This window comes from Lampetra fluviatilis, chromosome 11 (genome assembly GCF_964198595.1).
Source record: "Lampetra fluviatilis chromosome 11, kcLamFluv1.1, whole genome shotgun sequence".
NCBI lineage: Eukaryota > Metazoa > Chordata > Hyperoartia > Petromyzontiformes > Petromyzontidae > Lampetra > Lampetra fluviatilis.
Window position 1 is genome coordinate 12072574 of NC_136285.1, and position 24695 is coordinate 12097268.

Below are 24695 nucleotides of genomic sequence, written 5' to 3' on the forward strand. Positions count from 1 at the left end.
GCCGCCACTCGCCACTAAGTGGCGGTGACGTCACCAGGGCGTTTGTGCCAGGCTAGGTGCACTCCCAAGGCCACGTGAAGAATGTGGAAGGCTCACTGGCAGGAGGTCACGTGACAGACCCAGCAGGTACCATGGGTTGACTGCTGTGCCAGGCTAGGTGCAGCAGGAGGTCACTGGACAGACCCAGGTACCATGGGTTGACTGCTGTGCCAGGCTAGGTGCAGCAGGAGGTCACGGGACAGACCCAGGTGCCATGGGTTGACTGCTGTGCCAGGCTAGGTGCAGCAGGAGGTCACGGGACAGACCCAGGTGCCATGGGTTGACTGCTGTGCCAGGCTAGGTGCAGCAGGAGGTCACGGGACAGACCCAGGTGTCATGGGTTGACTGCTGTGCCAGGCTAGGTGCAGCAGGAGGTCACGGGACAGACCCAGGTGCCATGGGTTTACTGCTGTGCCAGGCTAGGTGCAGCAGGAGGTCACGGGACAGACCCAGGTGCCATGGGTTTACTGCTGTGCCAGGTCAGGTGCAGGAGGAGGTCACGGGACAGACCCAGGTGCCATGGATTGACTGCTGTGTTAGGCGAGGTGCAGGAGGAGGTCACGGGACAGACCCAGCAGGTGCCATGGGTTGACTGCTGTGCCAGGTCAGGTGCAGGAGGAGGTCACGTGACAGACGCAGGTGCCATGGGTTGACTAACTGAGATGACGAGAAGATGCACCACCTGTGCCCTTTACTGTGCTGAAGGAGAGAATGCGATCACGACTCCCACCACTTTGGATGTGGAGCGATACAATCAGCTCGTGTGCAGGAGTGAGATGGATAGCAGCAGCACTGGACAGAGTGAGAAATAGCGACGACTTTGGGAGACGTTCATCCATCAGTGGGCAGATCACGGCTGATTCACGATTCTAACGAACAGTTAAATGGTGACTCGATACATCCGGTACAGTATGTGACACGATAAATAAGCACTGTCTCATTCATGTGTCAGAATCTGAATATTTATTTACACTGGAGGAATCCGATGAACTATGAAGCTTTTTTTATTTTACAGATGTCCCCTCTCTCCACGTGAGAGACATCGTATAGACTGTTCAGACAAATAAAACAAATACGTAGGTGACCCGTCTCTCCACTTTAAAAAAAATACATATTCCACAACCCTCATCAGCCGCATGGCCCTCTGAGAGTGCTTAATTTCAGCAGCATTGATTCAAGACAAGCAAACTCTGAGCTGGTTTCGACACACAGTGTCTCATCAGCAGTGCCAAGCGCGTCCTTTGAAATCAACAACGTTGGTGAACTGCCGATCTTAGAGGCAAGGAGTGGGACCCGGTATTTATGCCACGCGTTCCGAATATATGAAGCCCTTTCTGCACCCAGCATTACTACCTCAAACACAAAGATCCCCCGTATAGCCTGTAACGGACTGTTGGGGCAAGTGCTGTTAGCCATACAAAGACAAAAATATTCACACACTGCACCAGGTACTCATTTAAGGCTGAGTCGATCTAGGGGAGGCCCAAGACCGGTTCGAATAATCGTCACCGGTGTTGGCCGTGAGCGGGAATCGAACTCAGTTCGCCGAGTCCACAACGCGACGCGCTAACCGCTACACAACCGCTCCCCCAGCATTAACCCCCAGAATACGATGGCAACAGCAGCAGCATCAGCAGCATCAGCATCATCATCAGCATCATCATCAGCAGGATCATCATCATCATCAGCATCATCAGCATCAGCATCATCAGCATCATCAGCATCATCAGCATCAGCAGCATCAGCATCATCAGCATCAACATCAGCATCATCAGCATCAGCATCATCAGCATCATCATCAGCAGAGGAAGAAGTCTCGAGCAAAGAATCAGCCCGGAGCGGTATCCGTGCCGCTCGCTCTCATCCTTGGGATCTCGTGCTCCGCGCTGAGAATGCGACTCAGTTGACGATGCGACTCAGTTGATGATGCAACTCAATTGACTTGGGGGGGGGGGGGGGTAATGGGGGAGGGGGTAATGGGGGAGGGGGTAATGGGGGAGGGGGTAATGGGGGAGGGGGTAATGGGGAGGGGGTAATGGGGGAGGGGGTAATGGGGAGGGGGTAATGGGGGGGGTCTGAACACCGCCCCCCACCCACTCGTCGCTCACCAGGCTTCTGTCACGATCACGTGGGTGGGAGGGTCGCGTCCATTGTTTATTTGGCCAAGAGAGAGAGCGGAGAGCAGAGCGAGCGGAGAGAGTGGGAGGGGACGCACAGAGACATAGAGAGAGAGAGAGGAGGAGCGGAGCGGAAAGGACGACGGAGGCGCGAGAGAAGAGAGAGAGATTAAAAATCAAATAAATAATCAGCGCGACCGCTGGCCCGTACCGATCATCCATCCATCCATCCCGTCCGCCTGCCCGCCAGACGCCGCTCTACGGCCATGCTCGGCATCATCAACAAGCTGCTGGACTGGTTCAAGTCGCTCTTCTGGAAGGAAGAGATGGAGCTCACGCTCGTCGGCCTCCAATATTCGGGCAAAACGACGTTCGTGAACGTGATCGCGGTGAGTAGCATCGCCGTCCGCGCCGCGCTGGGTGATAAACCCCGAGGGCTTTTCGGAATATTTCTAGCGAAGGAGGAGGGCGAGACGCGGCTGCTTTTAGGATGGGGTGGGGTGGATGGATGGATGGTTTGAGAAGGGGGTTTGTGTGTGGTTCGCGGCGCGCTGTTGATGGTGCTGGGCTGCTGCTGGTGGTAGTGGTGGCGGTGGGCCTCCCCGTAGGGTCGACTCGTTCTCAAAATCGAGTAGCCGGTGTGTGAACATCCCCACTCGGGGAGACAAAGGCGGCCGGGCGTGGTTGCTGGCCACCCACCCCACCCACAGTGGCGGCCTTCGCAGCTACTCGCTAACGCCACTTGCCCCTTCACAGCCTGTCAGAGGTGATACGGGTGGTGGATCCTTGTCTTTTGGTGAGGGTACCAGGAGATGGTGGTGGGAGACGTGGGCTGTGGGTGTTGTGAGGTCGGGCGGGCGGGCGGGGAGGGAGCGAGCGAGCAACGCCGCCCGCTATTCGCGCTCGCGGCCGGCAGGGCGACGCAGGCGACACGGGGGGGGTCGGAGCGGGCGAGGAGGGCGGCGCGATGAGATCGTAACAACAACAGCAGCAGCAGTAGCACCAACAAAAGGGCCATCTCCAAATCCACTTATTATGATGCTAATTCGCCTCTCGTCCGCCCTTTAACCACCACGAGAGTAACAGTCGCCGACTCGTCAGAGATATCGTTGCAAGTCCACCCACGATGGGAGGGGTTGGGGGTTTAACAACCATCGCGATTTTCGGTGCCCGTCGTGCCGTTGCCGAGGCTCCGTTGTTAAAGCGGCGACGACGACGAGGCCTGCGATGATCACGAACCAAACGATGATGAGAGTGTGTGTGTGTGTCCGCGCCAAGTTCCTGCTTTGTATCCCCGGGCTCTGCGAACGGGATTCCGAATGAACGGGTCGCTGTCCGCGGTGCTGAATCCCAATGTCGATTCAATGCCTCGTGAGCGGCCAGCTCTCCGTGCTGTGTCCATCGTACAGAGCCCTACGATTATTTATTCAATTCAGGGCCTGACAAACGTGTCCCCGATGTCAGCGGTGCTGAATCCCAATGTCGATTCAATGCCCGGTGAGCAGAGGTCGCTGTCCTTGGCTGCGAGTGAATTGTAAATGTAATACCAGACACACGGGTCGCTGTTCCTCGTGTTTTGTATACGATGTTGATGCAATGCCTGATGAGAACTCATCGCTCTTACTGAAATACATTAATTCAGTATCCGATGGACGGGTCCCTCCCTGTTTCTGGTGTTGAACTCCGCGTTAATTGAATACTCCCATGAACTGGTCGCTGTCTATTGAATCACGTGTTAATTAAATACGAACTGAACGAGTCACTTCCCACGGTACCAAAATCCATGTTAATTCAATACCTGAATAATTGGTCTCTCTTCGTGGTTATAAATTAAATTCTAGGTTATATACATTTAATCCAATGCGATTTTGCACGTGGTGCTACATTTTGTACTCGTCATTAACCGCACTCCTTACATTTTTGGTCGCAGAGTGCTGCTCAAATCTCCATCGAGCTCAAATATCTGACCCACTTCGGCAATTTGTTTTCAATCACGGATTTGAGCTATGGCTATGCTTGGCCTTGCCATAACTGTCACCCATTTTGGCGAGCCTACGCAGGGCCTCGAGCAGTTGTTGAGGCTGAGTGTTTGGTGAGTTGAACAAAGAGAATATTTAAGGAGTGAACTTAAGCAAAAGGGCTTAAATTTGGCATATTAGCCAGGCCTGGCTTTCATGCTGATCCACGTCTGCATGGCAGCGACGTGGTGTGATGGCTGAAAAGAGAACGGCGCTTGAGAACGAGTTGATGTTACGTGTATTTTGTTTTGTTTATATTTCAGTCCGGCCAGTACAGCGAAGACATGATCCCCACGGTGGGCTTCAACATGCGGAAAATTACCAAGGGCAATGTGACCATTAAGGTAATTCATGCTCTCCGAATAGACGTGCGTAAAACACTCATGCAAATGTGAGATAATTTACGAAGTTATTGACCTTGATGATTTTTGTGTAAACTAGATAAGGGGCCATTGACACCGAGAGTTTCTTTCGATGGAGACCTATGATACGAAAGAAATACAGTGAACATTTATTAAACACGCAGTCAACATATCTGACGCCATAAACCCGAGTTCATTATGGCTATTAAATAATGAATCTTTAAAACCAAATATGGATAATAAAAATTCACAATGCATTTGCAACTAAATACAACTACAGTAATTGCCAATGATCGATATTGTGGGGGGAAATATGAAAATATAACAATTTCCAAGAAGGAACATTTTAACTGTGAAACTGGGTATAGCTTAAAAGTAGCATTCGTGGTATCCTGTATTAACAAGGAGGTTAAATTAACTCATTGAAATGCATGAAATATTGCTGCCTTTTTTTTGCAAGGGTGAGCCGGGTTTACATCAAGTCATTTTTAGTCCACTATAAAAAAAACAATCCATTAAATTCAACGCATCTAAACTAAACGGCGCAATCATTTGGTAGAAATTCGAATGGCATTTTAATTATAAAAAAATGATACATGCAATACAATGCAATTTGTCGACAGGAAAGTGACACAATTAGAAGCAACATATTCAAAATGTTATTCTGTGTTCATTCCCTAACGGAAGACTGACTCAGAAGGAGTCATTCTTGAAGACTCACTGTGAAGACATTTTCTTTACACATTAGAACGACGCAGTGCCAGTTTGGGTGCAGAGAACATCACAGGATAAACACATCCCATTGTAGTGTTCACTCTTGACACGTCACGCGGTAGTGTCTTAGGGATGTCCTAAAATCCAGGGGATTAACTGTGTAGTTTTAAATCCAGATTGACTGACAATTCCAATACAGCGTCAATCATTGATCTTTACCAGCCAGGTATACTCTATAATACAGTTTGTTTTTTGGGTTAGATCGCATAAATATATAAATGTGTCGTTAAACCCGCCACCACCCGACACAGCCAATCAGTAAGGTTGCCCTATCCAGGTATACTCTATTCTCCAGATTATACAATACACTTTTTCTCCCTGTATCTGAAAGCAAAAGTTTGTGGTTGACTCAAATGGTCCACATGGTTTGGTTCACAAACCCACATTTTATATTGACGTGTCCCGGTCATCTCGCTAGCCCCGAGGGTGCAGGAGTCTTGTGTTTCAGGTCCAGTTTTCTGAACCAATTCTGGTCCTTTTCTTTTGCTGCAGAAAACCAGGCTGATCCGATTCCTAACCGAACTGAAATGTGACCACATCCGTATAACTGTATTGACACTTGAAAACTCAGTTCAACACGTAGGCTTTTGCGACCAATATCCATAATACAGGTTTTTTTTGGGTTAGATCGCATAAATATATAAAGGTCTTGTTAAACCCGCCACCACCCGACACAGCCAGCTATTAAGGTTTGTCACGTAAACAGAACGTGGCCAATTCTTTACTAATATAGCACACCGGTGTGTTGGAGGGCCAAGCCTCAACATTTACAATCTGAGTACGACGTTTCTCCAGTAATTACAACTAGCTTCATCAGGCGACAGCCAGAATTGTGTAGAAGTCCACCTGTTTCATTCCTTACAACTAATTTCTTTACAAATGCTTTTTGCGTTTTAGTTTGTGGTCCTTTCCCCCCGCACCTCCGATTAGCACAGTCGGCTACGTTGGTGCGAAAGAAGTTCAATGTACATACATTGGCACGAATTTGGAGCATCTTATAATCCCGATAATACGGTAACATCATGGGATCTCCTTTGCCAGTACCAAAATATACTAATAGGGGGTTTCCCCTTTTTTCTGGCAACAAAACTGACACCTTTTGCAAGGAATCATACTTGCATTAACCACAATACTTGCAGTCAAATGCAAACAAAAAACAATACTCTGATAATGTATGCATTGTCTTTGAAACGGATTGGTCCACACCAGAGACAGCTTTCTTTAGAGCCTAGTCTCATATGGTGTTCGACCAGCTTTCTTTAGAACCTAGTCTCAAATGGTGTTCGACCAGATGACGCCATATGAGACTAGGCTCTAAAGAAAGCTGTCTCTGGTGTGGACCAATCAGTTTCAAAGACAATGCATAAATTATCAGAGTATTGTTTTTTGTTTGCATTTGACTGCAAGTATTGTGGTTAATGTAAGCATGATTCCTTGCAAAAGGTGTCAGTTTTGTTGCCAGAAAAAAGGGGAAAACCCCTATTATCTACACTATGGGAACCTCATTTGCCAGTAAAAATATGATAATTGGTTCTTTACCCTTCTATCTGGCAACAGATAGAAGGTGTCAGTTTTGTTGCCAGATAGAAGGGTAAAGAACCAATGATCAAACCCCTATTAGTATAATACGGTAACAATTGCGCGTGCAGCCTGGGTAGGGGAGGCGTGAGTGTCCTTCTCTCACGGACTGCCTGCAAGTAGGCTTCACACCAGCAGGGAGAGCTACTGTAGAGTGGTTGGGAGTTTTGCCGGCTCCAGCGGGGGCACGCCAGTGGCACAATAGAAAGGTTTTTTCCGACAGCACACTCAACACGATCATGACGGCTGATACGGTGCACATTCTAGGAAGATTTCAGATAAAATGAACAGATAATTACTTTTGGTTTTAGCACACCTGTTTCACGATGTACATTTACATCCATTTTTGTCAATCCACTGTTGGATGAGGGACCTTTTCGTGCTGTATAGGTAGTTGGGATTGTTGACCATACTTCACAATGCTGGTTAGTACAGGTGGGTGATGGTGGGGAGCGTAGCTATAGCAGCATAGACGTAGAGTACAACAATTAATTTTTGCTGCACTTTTTTTCTGATGCCCAATGCGTAGGCCCACAGCAGCCTATAACAACCTGCTGTGCATGGTGGTCACCCATCCAAGCGCTATGCAGGCTCAACCCTGCTTAGCCTCCGATATCTGACGAGATCGCACGCAATCCCGGTGATCGAACCGAATGGCCTCTCTCCGTAGCATTGACGCCACAGACCGCCGCTGCAACCTGGCTCTGCGCGCAGCTTGGCGCATCAACGTTTGTGCACAATTTTTGTCCGTTAATTTCCAATGTGCACGCATCGCAGCATAACGGTGGATCGCCGGTAAATCTGCGTCAGGGTTGCGTGTACTTTAAATTTTTTCCGCCTGTTGAGCGCTCATTGCCCGCGCTCCATGTCTGCTTTCTCGCCCCCCCTCACCTCCCCTCCCCCCCCGTCCGTGTTCGCCGCCGCCGCCGGCCTTCAGCTGTGGGACATTGGAGGGCAGCCGCGCTTCCGCAGCATGTGGGAGCGCTACTGCCGCGGCGTGAATGCCATCGTGTGAGTACGGCGCGGCTTTCGGGGCTGTGCGGTGATGACAATCGTTACTCGCGCGTGCGCGGAGCGGTGATCGCTTGGCGGCAAAATGCTCGACTATGACCAGGGGGCTCCCAGCGCCTCCCTTCCAGGGCCTCCCAGGGCCTCCCAGGGCCTTCCAGAGTGTTCCCGGAGGCCCCGGGGCAAATTGGGGAGGGGGGGGTCCCCTTCTTTCCCCATGCACAGGCCCATTGTGGGGCGACCTTTGTTGTGTGAAGCCCCCCCCTGGGCAAATTGCCCCTCTACCCATCCTACCCCACCCCCCACCACCCCCCTACCCACCCACTCTGGGCAGCCCTGATTGTGATTATTGCAAGGATGCTTCCATCATGCCCTGCTCATCACGTTCCATCGCCACGCTGCGTGCGCACGACCTTGTGGTAGACCACCGGACCCAAAGGTCACGACTGTGGCAGTTCGAGATGCGTGTACACACCGGTTGTTACGATTCATCAGTGGAGGGAAGCCATCGTAGCGTTAGCCACTGGCTTTGGCCTCGGGGGCTATATTTGGACAATAACGCCATGATAACGGTAGGGACAAATTGGCGCTGCCTATGGGTGACAAGATAACAGTTCCAACACTTGCACTGTGGCAGAGGCTGCTGCGAAAGAGGCTGTGGGTCCCTGCAGAGCTCCGTTTTGGCTGCGTTGGTTCAACCTGGTGGTTGGGTCTAATTGAGCCCGGTTACGTGGTATGGATTAAGACCACAGTCCGTACCTAAACCGTTCCGATCAGATCCGTGTTGCGGTGGACGCAATCTTGATAGGTGCATTTATCCAAACCTGATCGATTGGGATTGGATTCTACTTATTGCGTGTTAAATGTCTTACGGGAAGATGATTTCATTAATTGCAGTCGTGAGCGTTTTGGCTTATGAGTAGGAAAGCAGTGCACCCAGGGAGATCCCATTAATATGTTGGTTTGACTCACATGGTCCACACAGATAAGTTCACAAACCCACCTTTTATATCGACGAGTGCTGTCCACCTCGCTCGCCCCAAGGGTTTGAGGGCCTCGTGTTTTAGATTCACTTCTTTAAACCGATTCTGGTCTATTTTTTTGCTGCAGAAAAGCAGGCCGATCCGATATCCTCACCGAACTGAAGTGTTACCCCCTGGTAATTGGGCGTGCGACAACGCGTCGATTGAAACTACGTTCTTATTCTTGTAACGACTGCGTTGAATCGCACGCGTTTGGAAATGCTCATTTACCCGGTGTGCAGATTACATGCTGATGTCATGTTGGGGCGAGTGGAAGGGACGAGAGGGTAGTGTGAACCACCCCTGACAAAATGGGGCAGGCGAGACGGCCGTGAGAGACCAACAAATATAATAATTGATGACTTAATCAAATCGTGATCGTGAATCGGGACACTTTATTGAATTGCGGTGAACGAGTGGGTGACATGTGGCGACACGCCTTGTACACTGACCTTTACCCTGGGCTCTGCGAGCAGTTGCAGCGGGGATTAGGTGTCAGGAAGTGAGGTTCCGTGGCCTGTTGTTGCCTTCGCAGGCTGCTGGTCTCAGTGGCACAGCCGCCTATGTCACTGGAAAACAGTGCAGGCTCGTGGAAACAAAAGGACGTTTTAAAACACCGCACTCGCCGATGCCACAATTGGGGTCACAATTTGTATTTTTTTACTATGTCACTTGTGTTGCTTACAGGTTTTCTCACTCCATGCGAACTTCACGTCAAATTGGAACGCCGCATGCGTGGGTCCACGCTTGCATGCTTGTTGGCGTCAACATCGTTTTTAGAGTTTGGCCTGGTCGATTCATATCGCGGCCGTCAGGTTTAGTCTCAAATAGTGCGGATGTGGAAGAACACCCATCTTAATCATCACCAGGCACGATCCAGCCACTGCTGGATGAAGGCCTTCCCAAGCCGTCGCCATCTCTCGCTGCCTCTTGGTGGCAACATACGATGCAGCTCACGGCCACGATCCGATGTTGTCGTGCCGTGTCCACCCTAGACGCCCCTTCTGGCGCGTTCGCTCATTTGGCTGGTCCCGACCACCGGCCACCGTCATCCCTCCTGCCAGAGCCCACTTACAAGCCCAGCCGTTTGGCAAGCCATACTCGCTCTTCTCATAACCGTACCGTGGTGGAACAGTTAGAAAGCGGTCCGGAGTTTCGACGGGTCAGTTCCATCTCCCGGCGCGGACGTTGAAACAACAACAACCACAACAACGACAACAACGGTGCAAGTTTCTCAAAGCTGCGCCTGCCGCTGACCTCTGTCCACCCAGCAGTATCGCTGGGTGGCGATCACGTTCAGCCGATGGAGCAGGTCGTGTGCGGCGGGGTAAATCTTGGCTACTCCCGCCTCTTCGAAGACGTCCGGTCCACGTTTGTAGAGAGGAGACCGACCACCACTCTCGAGTTGGTTCCAGTTGATGCCCCTCCTGCCAGGCAGTGGCGTGAGCAGGCAATTGCAGGGCCGCACCTTTGCCTTTACACTCGCGTGCATCAACAGGGCGCGGGAGTAACAGTCAGGGCACCGGGGGATTGTGAGTTTCACCGATTTATGAAGTGGCTACGACGCACTCGTTTGGGGGGTTGTCGTTCGCTATCGCTTCGGCGAGGCCCCCGAGGTTGATCGTTGCACCCGAGCGGCTCTGTCCACCTGCGCCCACGGTTATTTAATGTGCCGCGAAATCATTGACGCGGGGAGAATAGAAAAAAAACGCGCAGCCACCCGACCGACCTTTGGATTTCTCTTTTGTTTGCTCGGCAAACGCCGTGGGTATTTCTAGCCTTGGCCTATGGACCGGTAGGTAGATAGATCGTAGCGCAACTCCCTCGCTTCTGTTGCGTCGGCACGCACGTCATCGGTGGCAAGTTGATAGGTCAACCGGTGGTCTTGGGCAACTCCCTTCACCGAACCCGGTACGGTGAAGTATGGTCAAAAAGCTCCCACGACCAACGAGGGTTTGTGCAGGCCTTAATCCGGCAGTAGATTGAGGAAGGAAGGTACGCTATTAGAACATAACTCGTATCTGAAAGTTGGAAAAGGCAAATGTCATCAGAACTCCTGAGTCTCCACGTAACATATCCTTCAGTCCATCGGCCCGTTGGCTTCACAGACCAATGTTATTTAATGCAAGCGAACGCTGGACTCGTTTCGACCTTGTGGGTCTCATCAGCGTGGTCAGGTTTGACAAATGAATGCTGCTGTCGTACCAGATGTCATTGGCAATGGCAGATGGTATCGACACACAAAGCAACACTGTACGAGTACTGGAAAAAAACATGATGATATGATGCCATAGAGCATCATGGGTAGAGTGAGTGGCCCGCAATTGCACGGTTGTGTCAGTTGGGGGCATGATACAACCCATCCTCCCTCCTTGGTCCTACCGCACCTGGCCCACGTGCGGTTGGACTCTATCTGTGGATGCGTGTCATGTGGAGTCGAGAGTCCAACCCCCATGCCACACTTGCTCCCCCCCCCCACTCCTCCCGACCTCGAAATTAATAAAGTCCGGTCGCAAGGATACGGACACAGTGGTGGGGTAGCGTGCAGCCCGAGGTCGCCCCCGTTAATCATTCACGTCGTGGCTTGGCGATTGCGCGCGGCGGGCGGCGATCTGCCCGACCAAACCGTCCGCCCTGCGGCTCTCTCCGTGATGATTCGCTCCGACGCTGCCCACGTCTCACCCGTGTTTCTCTCGCCCACTGATTTGTGATTTACTGAAAGATTTTACTTTTTTTTCGCTCCCCAGGGCACACGCGGGCAGCGATTGACCCCCCCCAGTGTGTTAACCATTACACCGTGGATTCTGCCACAGTGGTGTAATGGCTGGCACAGCACACTTGCAATCCAGAGGTCACCGGTTCAATCCCACGTCCTGGCTTGGCAGTTGAAATAAAAAAAAGGTGGCACAAATTTCTCAAAATCCTACCCCACCCCCACCGCACCCCCTGCCTGCCGCCTCGATATTTATAGCAAAAAAGATGTTTGTCGGTTATCTTGATGTGTAGTCATTCACACATATAAACACTCATCCAGTGGCTGATAACATCTTCGCGTGCAGAGGCCGCCTGGCTGCTGTCTCCCCCGCTCGCCCTGTGGCTCCTCGCCTCCCAGAGTCGTTAGCTCTCTCGCTCCGAGAACGTGCGGCAAACCGCGCGGCGCAAGTTTGAAGTTGGTGTAATTATTTGATCGCCATGACCATCGTCAACTATTCGTGAGGGTCCTGCGTTTGAATGTTGGACTATTTCCACGACGGGGTGTTTGGCCTAGGAGAGGAAGGCAGAGCACCCGCGGGAGGGAACACTTGAAGGTCCGCACAGATGCTTCCATGAATCCACTCGCTGCACTGCCATCCCCGGGTCACCTCATAGCCCAAGCCTTCATCATCGGCTGCCTCCAGTATATTACCCGTGTCACGATGCATCGAGCCATTGATGTCGAAGGCGCTTCGTACGGTCGCGAAACAAGCGTAGAAGCGCGCGTGTAAAGTGTCGCTCGCTTTTAATTCGTCCGTGTCGAATGCAGTTGAGTCATGTGGCCACTGCAGCCACCAGAGCGGCTACGTCCACCGCAGTGGTGATGAAGTTGATTCTTTAACAAGAGTCGTGACATCTACTCAATCACGAGGGGGTGGGGAGGGCGGGCGAGGAGAGAGGAACGGATTCGGTGTGTACCTTACAGCCAGGCTCAAACCTGCTTGGCTTTCAGGGTCCGATGGGTGGTACCTGGCACAAATTCAGTCCGCTTCCGTCGATGTGCCGCGATGGCGCTTCACGCGTGAATTATTCAAACTTGGTAACTCTGTACAGTGATGCCACAGTCACGGTGCCCGCGCTCACGTCTGCGTGCGTGGCACTGCACGCTGGCCGGACGGGCGTGCGGGGATAATGACCCTGGTGGAGCGATGATGGTGATGGAGTGACGACGATGTTGGTGGTGCTAGTGATTGAGCGATGGTGCTGATGGAGTGATGGTTGTGATGATGGTGGTGACGACGACGACGATGACGTTGGTGGAGGTGACGGAGTGGTGATGGTGATGACGTCGACGATGGTGGAGGAGGTGACGGGGACTGTGTCTCTCGTTCCCGTAGGTACATGGTGGACGCTGCTGACCACGACAAGCTGGAAGCGTCGCGGAACGAGCTGCACAACCTCCTGGAGAAGCCCCAGCTCCAGGGAATCCCGGTAAGCGTTTCCGTCACGCTGCGATCACACTCGGTCACACGACGGTGACGTCACACCGCTGTCACACGGCCGTCACGTGCCACCAACACCTTTTGGTAACGTCACGCCACGGTGACGTCACATGGTGGTGACGTCACACGGGTGGTGACGTCACACCGCTGTCACACGGCCATCACCATCACATCGCGATGATGTCAGATGCCGTCACACTGCAGTGACATCACATCCTGTCACACAGTGATGATGTCACGCCGCCGTGACATCACCGTCACATCGCGATGATGTCAGATGCCATCACACTGCAGTGACATCATATCCTGTCACACCTCGATGACGTCACATCACCATCACATCACGATGATGTCGGACACAGTCACACAGCCGTCACACTACCGTCACGGTGCAACGATAGTTTTTTTTCTTTCTGCACTGCCCTCTGCTGCTGTACTAAATACATCAAATTTAGTTCGGTGTAACCTTTAAATATTCCACGTAAAAAAAAAATCATCAGTCATGCTCAATCTACTGCTGGATGAAGACATGCCATGCCACTGTCACCTGCCACTATTTTGTGATGTAATCATCCACCGAGCACCTCATCTTATTTATATTTATAGAGCGCCTTCACTCAAGGCGCTTGAGAGGGTGACAGAATGGAACGGTGTGGATGGCAGGTTGCGTACAAGGATTGGGGAATGAGTGACAGCGACAGAGGGTGAATTCATCGCTCCGTCTCCCTGGTGGACGTGCGTTCGGACGCGTTCCATTCATTGGCTGCCACTCCGTCCTTATTTTGGTTGTCGACCATTAGCCATCGTCCCTCCTTTACAGGAACTGGCCCGTCTATATGCACAAAGGAAATCCCTGAGATCTTTGGCTTGCCTTCTTCTCAGTACTCTGAGGTCAAGGCTCTGTTTCTGGCGTGATCCGGCTTTTGCAAGTGTGGCTCCCAAGCTTAGGGAATGCTTTGCCTTGCCCAAGAAGGCAATCACAGTCAATAGTCTATTTAAGTCGGTCTTGAAAACTCACCTTTAAATTGATCTTTATCCCCTGTATAGTTCTGGCCGTTTACCCTGCAGGTTTTGTTTATTTCTTGGCTGTCCATACACGGTGGTGGTGCATTGCTGGGATCTACGGGTGAAATGAGACATTTTACAAATGTAAATTATTATTATTAGCGATGTGCCCTGGTCAAACACACATTCTTGTCTCAACAGTTTGAATTATGTCATAAACCCGCGAATGCATCTCTCTCAACGTAACAGTCGTAATGATGATATTCTTGGTTCTTTCGGTAAAGTCACGTAGAAGGGAAATAATAGAATAATAAAGTAAAACGTAATAAAATACAATTCTCACGGCGTTTCGGCCACAACACAAGCAGCAGTCCTCAGGTGAAGAACAGAGCTGTCGGAAAGACAGCGTCCCAATGAACACCGCTAAGGTTGGCAGCGTATTTCTAAGCTGGGTGGGAGGAGCAGAGTGCCTTGACAAAGGAGTTTACTCATCATTTTATTTTATTATGTTTTATTTTAATTATTTTATTGTTTCCCTTCTACGTGACTTTACCGAAAGAACCAAGAATATGAATCCCTGCAGTCACGAAAGCTTTAAATCGAAGTCGTAATGATGACCACGTAATGATTAATACTTAGCAACGAACGAAATATATACGTAGATTTCAATTTTCACATTCTCTACGCTCGTGCGAAGAGCAATGTTATGTACGCTTGGATTGCAGAGGCTAGGGGAGGAGGAGTGCGAGGGACGGTGAGCACAATGTTCAGATGGCGGAGGGAGAAATTGCAGCTCGCTCGCTCGCTCGCGCATCCTTGCTCTTGGCTTCCCAGAACCCTGGGCAAGCGTCTAAAAATACCAGCTCTTACAAAATGGCTTTTCCCTTGATGTGCGCTGTTAGTCCTTGGAATATAAAAAAAACAACCCTCCATGCCGCAACCGCACACTTTCCCCGACCTACTTGCTAGGAGCGCGGTGGCTCGCACAAGCCTCCAATCTCGTGGTTTTAGCCCAAAGATCTTACCGTTGGAGAAATAAATTAATTGATTTGTTAGTTTCCGTTGATGTTAGACGTAGGGACTACTCCCCCTTACCGTATCCACTCGGCCTGCACTCGCCGGCGGGGTGACCTGTCGGCAAACATTTCCCGTGAGCGACACGGCACGGGGGAGGCGTTCATCCAGCAGTGGGATTATTAAAGGGCTGGCTGTAAATGATGTAAAAAAAAAATTATTTCTCAATGGGATATCAGGAGTAAAAAAAAACAACCCCATTAATTTTTTTCCAGGTTTTAGGCAGGTAAGGAGGCATCCGATTAAAATAAATTCTAATTGCTAAATTATACTTGCATCGAATCGTGGTCCGAACGATGGATGATTTACGATTCACGATGCAAAGTTCCCGCAGTTTCACCCCCCACCCCCTCCTCCACCTTTAGGCTAACGGTGAGAATGATGAGAGAGATTAAGACAGACGGCACAGATGCGACAGCACAGCCGGTACAAAAAGTGACAAAATGCCACAAAGGGCAGATGAGACACGAGAGCAATGCATGTATCATTGTGGAGCAGGGTGTCGCGGTGGCTATGAGACGTTAACTACCTCGCCTGTTACGCAGGAAGTCGTGGGTTCGATCTCGACCCTGAGTCTGCGTGTCTCTCTCCCCGTGGTCGCGTGGACTTTTCTCCGGGTCCTCCGCTTTACCCGTCCGCGTTCAGGGAATATGGCCGCTATACATTTCCACGCGATAAGCCACTTCGTTGAGCTATCATTTGTGGCCAGGTCGCTTCTGAAAAGGAGCTACGTAGCTCAGTGGGGCCTTGCCTAGTAAACAATAATAATAGTTTTTTTGTTTGCCAGTTTTTGTTTGTTTTAATTCGTCAAATGAGACCACAAAGCTGGCGGTCACAACGTTTGTATCATCCTAATAATAATAATACAAATGGCGTGCCATTGTGAGGGTCACTGTTTACAAACGAGGCCCACGAACAGGCAACAAAAAACAAATGCAAACGGCTCGAGCAATGCACCACTTTTCCAACGCATGTGTTTTGCCCTCGGGAGGTATTCAATCGGCGCACAACTAAATACTTTCCGAAGGAAGCGCGACAGGGCCAGGAAGCAGCGCGTCCGCAGGTCGCGATGGGACAGCGAGGCTCGGCCAGTGGCTCTGCGTGGCGGGGCCGGAATGCCGAGAAGGGACCTCTCGAGCCCCGGTGTTTTGCCTCCAGATTTTGGGCAATGCCTTCTGTACGTGTGCATGTTGGACTTCTTTCGCGTCCGCACATAGCCAACCGTGCTAATCGGAGGTGCGTTGATAGATGAGTCTCGTTTTCTCTAGGGTGGGTGCCTAATCCTTACCCTTCCCTCGTTAAGAGACGGAGCTAATGCATAAAAAACCTTGTCCACCGTAGTTGTAAAGCGTTGAAAAAATCCCGATCTTAAAAAATATTTAAGAATAGGATTTTTTCGAATCCTATTTAAGTTGAAATTCTTTCGCACCATATGTAGCCAATCGTGCTAACCGTTAGGTGTCGGCTATCCCACAAATCTCGTCGATACCGACATCAATACCGCACACTCGGTGTCGTCGCCCCGGGCTGACGTTCGACGCGATGGGGGAGAGAGACAAACTCCTAAAATACAGCAGCAGGCGTCAGGGTTGGGATTGAACCCACGACCTCCTGTACACCAGGCGAGGTTGTTAACATCTCGCCACCTCGCTACACCGCGCTCGAATACCACGTGGGAGATGCTCGCTGCACCTTCCACAAACGCCAGATGAAAGAATCGCCGAACTGCCACGGCGGTGAAGTCAAAACCTTGAAACGCATCGTTCGGTGTCTCTGCGATCCGCGCGGCGCCTGCTGCTGCCTCCTCCCCGGATCGGTCGAACAAAAACAAGGCGGCTTTCTCCCTCCTGCCGTACGAAAGAAGAAGAAGATCGTGACAAAATCATCGACTCCATCGTAGGGACGCGAGAGGACGGGGGGTGGGGGGGGGGTTGGTGAATCGATTGGAGGGAGCCTGCGAGGTATGGATTTTTGACAGCTCTGCTCGTTCTTAAAATGCACTCTAAAGGCTCGGACGAATCTTTGCCGTTGCGCATTTGCATTCCTTGACGTGCGCGCGAGCTCGGCGCTAAATCCGATGCCGCTAAGTAGCTGCTTGGCTGCGCGCCACTAACGGGTGCATTATTTATTTCCACGAAGGTGGGGTTGGGCCGGCGGGCAACATCTGTGTGTTGTCGGTACAGTAATGTGCGATGGGGGCCAAGGCCCTTGCGCAATTCCTCGAGGAAAAAAGTAAAACTTATTACGTATTCGTGAAGATTCGTACGTAACAGTAATAATGGCGCCATCTGTTAAGCCCAGCCCACGCGGTTATTGCTAGACTCTCTTTTTTTAGGAGGGTCCGGCTCGATTGTGATTATCGGGACCGGTGCCACGGAGAACCCCGGAGAAAACCCACGACGCATACGAGGGGGTTGCCACTCAGCACTGCCATCTCCTGGCCCACACCTCGCTGCCCCCACGCCTACAACACCTGACGAGCCCATCCAAGTAGCAACCAGGCTCAATCCCAGCTTAGCGCTTCCGAGATCCTATGCGATCGGGCGGATGGAGGGTGATTTTGACCCGTTCCTGCCCTCGCATCCACCAACGTAGGACGGGGAGGAGGAAGGTTGTCTTGAAGAGAAACCCGCGGCTAACATTTCACTGCTGCGTGTGTTCCTGATGGCTTATCGCAGCAGTGTTCATTCATGCCCCATGTGGGGGCTCTGCTGTTAAACAGGGAACCCCCCCCCCCTCCCCCCGTCTCCCCCAGCGGGTGTCTCATGCGCACTCGGCGAGCCCCTTGTGTGGTTTGTCCATCACCTGCACTCTGGGGGTGGAGAAATTAATCGGGCCGGGTCACATCGATTCCTCGGCTCGCCACATGCACGTCGAATTGCAAGTGTGAGAATCGATGTTTTTTTGTTGTATAAACGTTTAGAATAATAACACTTTCATTGTATATAGTGTCATTCGTGAGAGCAGCATTCCATAATGTCTGTACATTAATTATATACGAGGATCAAATCCTGTCTAAAGCCTCTTTCAAGTAATTGAAAACCCTACGACCAAGCAAAATCTAAAATGAATAAACCGACAGTGAAATGGCACCAAAACAAAAAGCACGAACAAACGAAGCGATCGCACCCTTCGGTTAGCACGGTTGGCTACGTACGGTGCAGACGACGTTCACCATACTTACCTTCAAGCCTTCGTCAACGGTGAATTCCGTAATGCCTCCCCGACCACAATCCCACCAACTTCCCAACCGAGCCAGGCAACCGTCACGTGAGGGGGCCATGGTGGAGGGCCAACAAGCGACGACTAATTAGTATCCATCTGTCCAGTCGATATATATATAAATTGGGTTCTTGGCATCCTTGCGGCCACGAGAGGCGCCATGTCCCCATCCGCTTTCAATGTTTGGCAGAAGAAATTGATTCTTCAACCGGGACATTTATTCCAGTTGCTAGGGTGGGGAAGGGGTCGTTAAGAATTCTTAATCCGTTTTAGTTTAAGCCGGAGAGCCTCCCTGTCATCTCCCGATCACTTGTTTTTGTTACCGCTGCCAGCACTACTCACTCTTGTTGTTCCCCTGAACTCCGCTCGTCGATAATGAGTCCTCGACGCGCGTTGATGTTGCGTTCAACCAAACGGAGCGGTTCATCTCGATCTCCCTGCGTTTCAACCAGCACCACACTGCAGGTCACAGCACCAGCACCACACTCGCCCACTCGCTCACCGCACTGCAGGTCACAACACATCCCCGTCTGCTTCTACCCTCTCCACTGCTCCGCCAATTTGTTGGTGACATTTCCTCAAATTATTTTCCAGTTAGTGGTGAAGGATGTCATTCCTGACTTGCAATACCCTGGAGTCTACAAACTAAGTTGCATTCGTGGTGATTGTTACATTGGGGAAACGAAACGTAATGTCTCTGACCGTATCCGCGAGCACAAGTCAGATCTGAAACACGGCAGAACTAATTCCTCTGTTGTTGCTGATCATTGCTATAACGCTGTGGGCTCTCATGATATTATTTTCTCCGAGACCAAGTTGCTCTGCAAGCCGTCTGGCTACCATCAAAGATTTGTTTATGAAGCCATCCAGATATATAAACAGACATAACCTCAACCGAGAGAATGGATACAGATTGAGCAATCAGTGGAAATATGTTATTAACCAAGTAAAATGTAACTGTTCATAGTTGTTCCATCTTATTTACCGGGTACTAGTCTATTTTACCGAGTTAATTGCATCCTCAGCGTTTAGCAGTGCGGCTGTTTTGCTTTGTTTTGAGCGCCATCATCTGTTTTGGCTGCAATCGTATCGCTGCTTTGTGCCCCCCCCGCGCACCTCCAGGCACCGCATCCAGTTACTTCTAGCCCCGCCCACTCCCCCCCCCTGCCCAGTCTCACGTCCCAGTCCTTAGCGCGCACGCGCAACGCTCCCCCTCCCCTTATTCCCCCCCTGCCTCCCCCCCCACCGCCCTCTCTGACTTATATAAACTCGATTTAAAGATTTCTGAACTGCAGGGATTCATCTTCTTGGTTCTTTCGGTAAAGTCACGTAGAAGGGAAATAAGAAAATAAGAAAAAGAAAACACAATAAAATATTTATGCTTAATTTTTATTATTTTATTATTTCCCTTCTACGTGACTTTACCAAAAGAACCAAGAAGATTATATAAACTCCTTAACTCTGGCATCTCTCCCACTTCAGTAAAAAAAATTCTTGCTGTGGTTGTCACACCTGATGATGATTGCTTGTGTTGCAATAGAAACGTCGTGATTAAAGTTATTTATTTATATTTTTTCACCTACGTGACTTTACCGAAAGAACCAAAGAGTATAATTCCCATCCAACGCGCGCATTTGGTTCGTGTGGGAGGAAAGCCGCCGTGCCTGCACGTAGCCCGCCGTGCGGGGTGAGGTGGTAACGCTCAAAGCGCCGCACAAAGACGATTGACGAATCTACTGGTGCCGTGTCTCCCAGCCATAACGCGGCCGAGTGTTCCCAGGCAGTCTTCTTCCCGACCGAGCGTTGACTGCCGAGCGGGTGATGATGCGCTTGTGCCGTGCCATGCCCTACCTTGCAGGTATTGGTGCTGGGTAACAAGAGAGACCTCGCCAATGCCCTGGACGAGAAGGAGCTCATTGAGAAAATGTGAGTGGGCAGCGTGACCTCTGACCCCCCCCACCCCCCCGCGCACACACACACGCACCACTTGGCACGGCAGCGATCCGTCGAGCGGCCGCTTGGCGAGCGAATCGCTGCGCTCGTACGGTGGGAGTGGGGGGGGGGCGCGGCGAGTGGGTGTAACTGGTAAACGTAGCAACGTCGGGCCAACGTTGGACCGATGGTTCCAACCGCGTGCCGCCGGTTTTGGACAACAACAACAACAAAATCGCGAAAATTTCCCTGCCACGACGCTCACCGCCCGCCCCCCCCCCCCGCCCCGTCTCTCACCGTCCCCTTCCGTGTCCGCCTCAGGAATCTGTCGGCCATTCAGGACCGGGAAATCTGCTGCTACTCCATCTCCTGCAAAGAGAAGGACAACATCGGTGAGTCGTGTCGCCGGGAAGGTTTGACGTGGGCTGACGGACGAGGTCCCTCCTCGGTCGATTTGCGTCGCTGGACTTGCCGCCCCTCGATTTGTGTCGCTGCCCAGGGACCGAGGTCCCTTGTCACGAGAGCAATGAAGCGTTCGTCTTTGCAAGGCCCACGGGCCACTGGCGGCCCCTGGTGGCCTTTAGTGCGGGCCCCCCCCCGACATTACACAAAGAGTGAAAACGCTACCCTGTCATCGTGCTGTTAAACCCACAATTGTTTCAAATTTGTGGTGGCCCTCGCACTGGTGATGTCTTATCAGCAAAAGTGCCCCACCCCCCCCCCCCCCCTGAAAACTGTTTGAAGAAAACGGCTCTAAAAGGACGCGGTGGCCGGGTGGTTCAGAAGTCGCAAGGCCACCGCCTGGCATCGAACTCGGCGGTGCCAGCTCAGTGATTTGACCTCTGGCATCTGAGTGACTCGGCCACCCCCTGTGGGAGGGGGTGGGGGGGAGCAGGGGGGGAGGAGGGGGGGCGGCGTTTGGCTGCTTCTCAGGATTTGGGACGGTTCCGTTCGTCAGAGCTGAGCCAAAGAGTCGCTGTGATTTCGGCTGCCGTGCGGCGGTAACGTGAGCCCCCCCCCCCCCCCCCCGAGTTGCCGACATGTCCCCCGCCATGCGGCTGTCTGCGCTGCCGCCGGCTCCCATTGCCACGTTGATTATCGCGCTAATTGGAGTGGGGCGCGTGAAATATACATGTGACCTGCAACTGAGTCAACTTTTTTTCGGTGGGGAGGGGGCGGGCGAGCGGACGGGACGGCTGGGGTTGGTAAATATTTACACGGTTGCTTTGGAGACTGGATTGTCATCCGACCGAGAGTTATTTTTCGTCGGATTTCGAGGTTTTAAAAGATGACGATGACTGCCGTCGCCAGCCGAGTTGCAGAGATGATGTGAGGATACTCCGATGGAGCGTCCATTATAATGCTACCGCCCGTTTGCCAAAATAATATTTCACGAAATAACAAAAGTCCGATGATTAAAGCGGTAAATAAATTGCTGTTACCTTCTAAATGAGTGCTCTGCTAAATATTTTACTGGGAGGAGGATGGGGGGCAAGGGTACGGGTGGGGGGGGGGGTGTTGAGGGGGGGGGGGGCGTCCCATTTAATTTAATTCCTTACACCAGGGCCCGTGCCAACCCTGCTGTGCCACTGCACGGAAAACTCGAGTCTTTTGTGCGTCTTCTGGGAAGAGCGCCCAATCCTCCAGCAGCGCTCTTCCGCCGCCCACGCTTCCCCCAGTTTGGACCGAGGGTCGTGTTTGTGACGAGAACGATCGCGTCGCGCTGGGCCCGTCGAGGCGGCGTGACTCCAGGGGCCCAGTGAGTGTGGGAGCGGTGGTGCTACGGTCAGCGCGCTGCGCTACGAACCCGGCGACCCGAGTTCGATTCCTGCTCACGGTCAACACCAGTGACGATTATCTGAGCCAGACCGCTAGGTCGATTAAGCCTCAAACGAGTACCTGGTGCGGTGTGTAAACATCACCACGGGCGTGGTTGGTGGCCACCCCACTCCCCTCGTGTGCCGTGTCGGCCTTCATAGGTGCTGCTCGCCCACAGCACTTGCCCCAACATTCTGTTAAAGGCTATACGGGTGATTTTTGTCTTTGTGGTTCACACAGCCAGTATTTTATTCCAGCGGGAACGGTCTCAGGCTCAGGTATTTAAGACCGGTCTAAGGTTTAGGAATGGACCCCGTGTGTTCGTGCTGTATTCGTCTTCCTCATCTCTGCGCTGAGAGCTTAGATGCCCCAGTGTCGAGATTGGGCACAATGCCTTTTTTGTTGTTGACGGGCGCTCAAGCACACGCCCTGCAACGATCCCCACCCACGGCGCTCTTCGATCCGGCAGTCAGCGGCGGCCTCTCGTTTTTTTTCCCTACTACCTTCCTTCTCTCTCAGTACGTAGTTAAAATTTAATCAAGGCAGCAACTCTGTGTAGCTGCCCCCCTCCTGCCATATGGATTTTCACTTTCCCTGCGTGTGCTCTTCCGCGCGTCGCGCCGGGTCCGCCGTCCGCCTGCCCGCGCGCTCATTTGTTGCAAAAATGTGAAGGATCAGCCCCGCAATCGCTCGCTCACGCCGCTGCTGTTGGCGGAAGGGCCTCCACTCAAGGGAGCTCGAGAGAATCCCGACAGATGTAGAGCAGCGGTTCTCAACCCACGGGTCCCGCCGCCCAAAAGCCTCTCAGGAGAAATTCCGATCTTGAATTGCGACCAATGCATTGAGTGGCCCGGGGCAATTGTTGCAAGCCCACTAACTGGGTTCTCAAACCTGCTTAGCTTCTGAGATCCGGTGAGATTGTGAAAATACTGGACATCTGTGAAAATGAGCTTCATAGCCCATCGGATTCCTCCAGACATTCTGATACAGAAATAATCGTGATTTTGGTTGGGGGGCAGGGCTGGGGGTGTGGATGGGTGGGGTAGGTGGAGGGTGGGGAGGGAGAAGGGGGGTTGTTTAGGCGGGTGGTGGTGGTGGTGGCGGCGAGATCGTTACGCGAGGGGTTACAGCGGGGCACTGTTGGCGGTGCACGTAACGCGAGCGTGAACGATGGCCGCCCTGAGACTTCTCCGGCGTCTCTGTAACGTAGCGGGCGCCCTTTGTCTTGCCGGAGGAGCTGCGTTGGAAGGGCGCGGGGGGGAACGCTTAAGAGGTCGGACGTTGAATGGACACATCGGATGGATGGCCGTGATGAGAATTTAAATCGGACGCTAGAGAGCACGAGAGCATTTCGCTGCACCGGCGGGCACGTGCGACTATTTTCGTTGTCATCGTTGTCGACCCGCTGCTGGACGAGGGACTCCACCATACCGTGGGGGGGCGCGGTGGCTGTGACCGTACTTCACCACGTTGAATTTCGATTTAAAGCTTCCGTGACTGCAGGGATTCACCTTCTTGGTTCTTTCGGTAAAGTCACGTAGAAGGGAAATAATAAAATGATATAAGTTAAACATAATAAAATACAATTCTCACGACGTTTCGGCCACAACGCAAGCAGCCGTCCTCAGGTGAAGAACAGGTCTGTTGGGAAGACAGCGTCTGAATGAACACCACCAAGCTTGGCAGCGTATATTTAAGCTGGGTTGGAGGGGGAATATAAGCTTGGTGGTGTTCATTCAGACGCTGTCTTTCCGACAGACCTGTTCTTCACCCGAGGACGGCTGCTTGCGTTGTGGCCGAAACGTCGTGAGAATAGTATTTGATCATGTTTTATTTTTATTATTTTATTATTTCCCTTCTACGTGACTTTACCGAAAGAACCAAGAAGATTCACCACGTTGGTCGGTGCGGGCTGGTGAAGGCGGGGAGCACAGGAGTACAGCAAGCACAACGATCGTTTTTGCTACACTGCCTTCCCTGCAGCTGAGCAACCTATAGCACCTTTTGAAAACTGATTGGTCCACACCAGAGAGAGCTTTCTTTTGAGCCTAGTCTAAAAACGGTGTTAGACCAGAGGACGCCAAAAGGGGAAAACCTATTTTCATATGAATTACTAGTTTAGAAATGAATTAACCTTAAATTATGACGATACTATGCATCATCACTTTATCTCATTAATTAATTTCTCTCTCTCGATGAAGTTGTGTAGAGTCCCAGATGCGATTCGCGGCTATCGCCACCAATCGTGGGTGTCAAGTTCGCGAATAACGATGGCACCATTGTAGCACTCATCTACGCGATGTCAATTACGTTACGTGTCGTACAGAGCCGAGAACGGACGAGGCGGCCAAACACGCCGCACCGTGGCCAAGCGCCACGGTAACGCACCGCCGGTGAGCACGGTCGCCTACGAACGGTGCGAAACAAGTTCAACATTCATGCGGTCTAAAATAACGATGGCTTATAATTATTTTCCCAGGGAAAGGCACGCCGAGTCGACAGACTAATTCTTAAGGAGAGTCCTGCTACG

General features: G+C 51.7%; 1 protein-coding gene across 1 annotated transcript in view; it reads left to right on the forward strand.

Annotated features, from left to right (window-relative positions):
• Nucleotides 1-2166: 2166 nt before the first annotated feature.
• Nucleotides 2167-24695, forward strand: part of LOC144934816 (ADP-ribosylation factor-like protein 8B-A) — a 30613-nt gene continuing 8084 nt past the window's right edge. The window contains exons 1-6 of the mRNA XM_078861005.1: nt 2167-2545; nt 4438-4518; nt 7826-7899; nt 13010-13103; nt 20274-20341; nt 20669-20739. Coding sequence (XP_078717131.1) covers nt 2423-2545; nt 4438-4518; nt 7826-7899; nt 13010-13103; nt 20274-20341; nt 20669-20739 — 511 coding nt within the window. The 5' untranslated portion in view covers nt 2167-2422. The remainder of the gene's footprint in view (nt 2546-4437; nt 4519-7825; nt 7900-13009; nt 13104-20273; nt 20342-20668; nt 20740-24695) is intronic.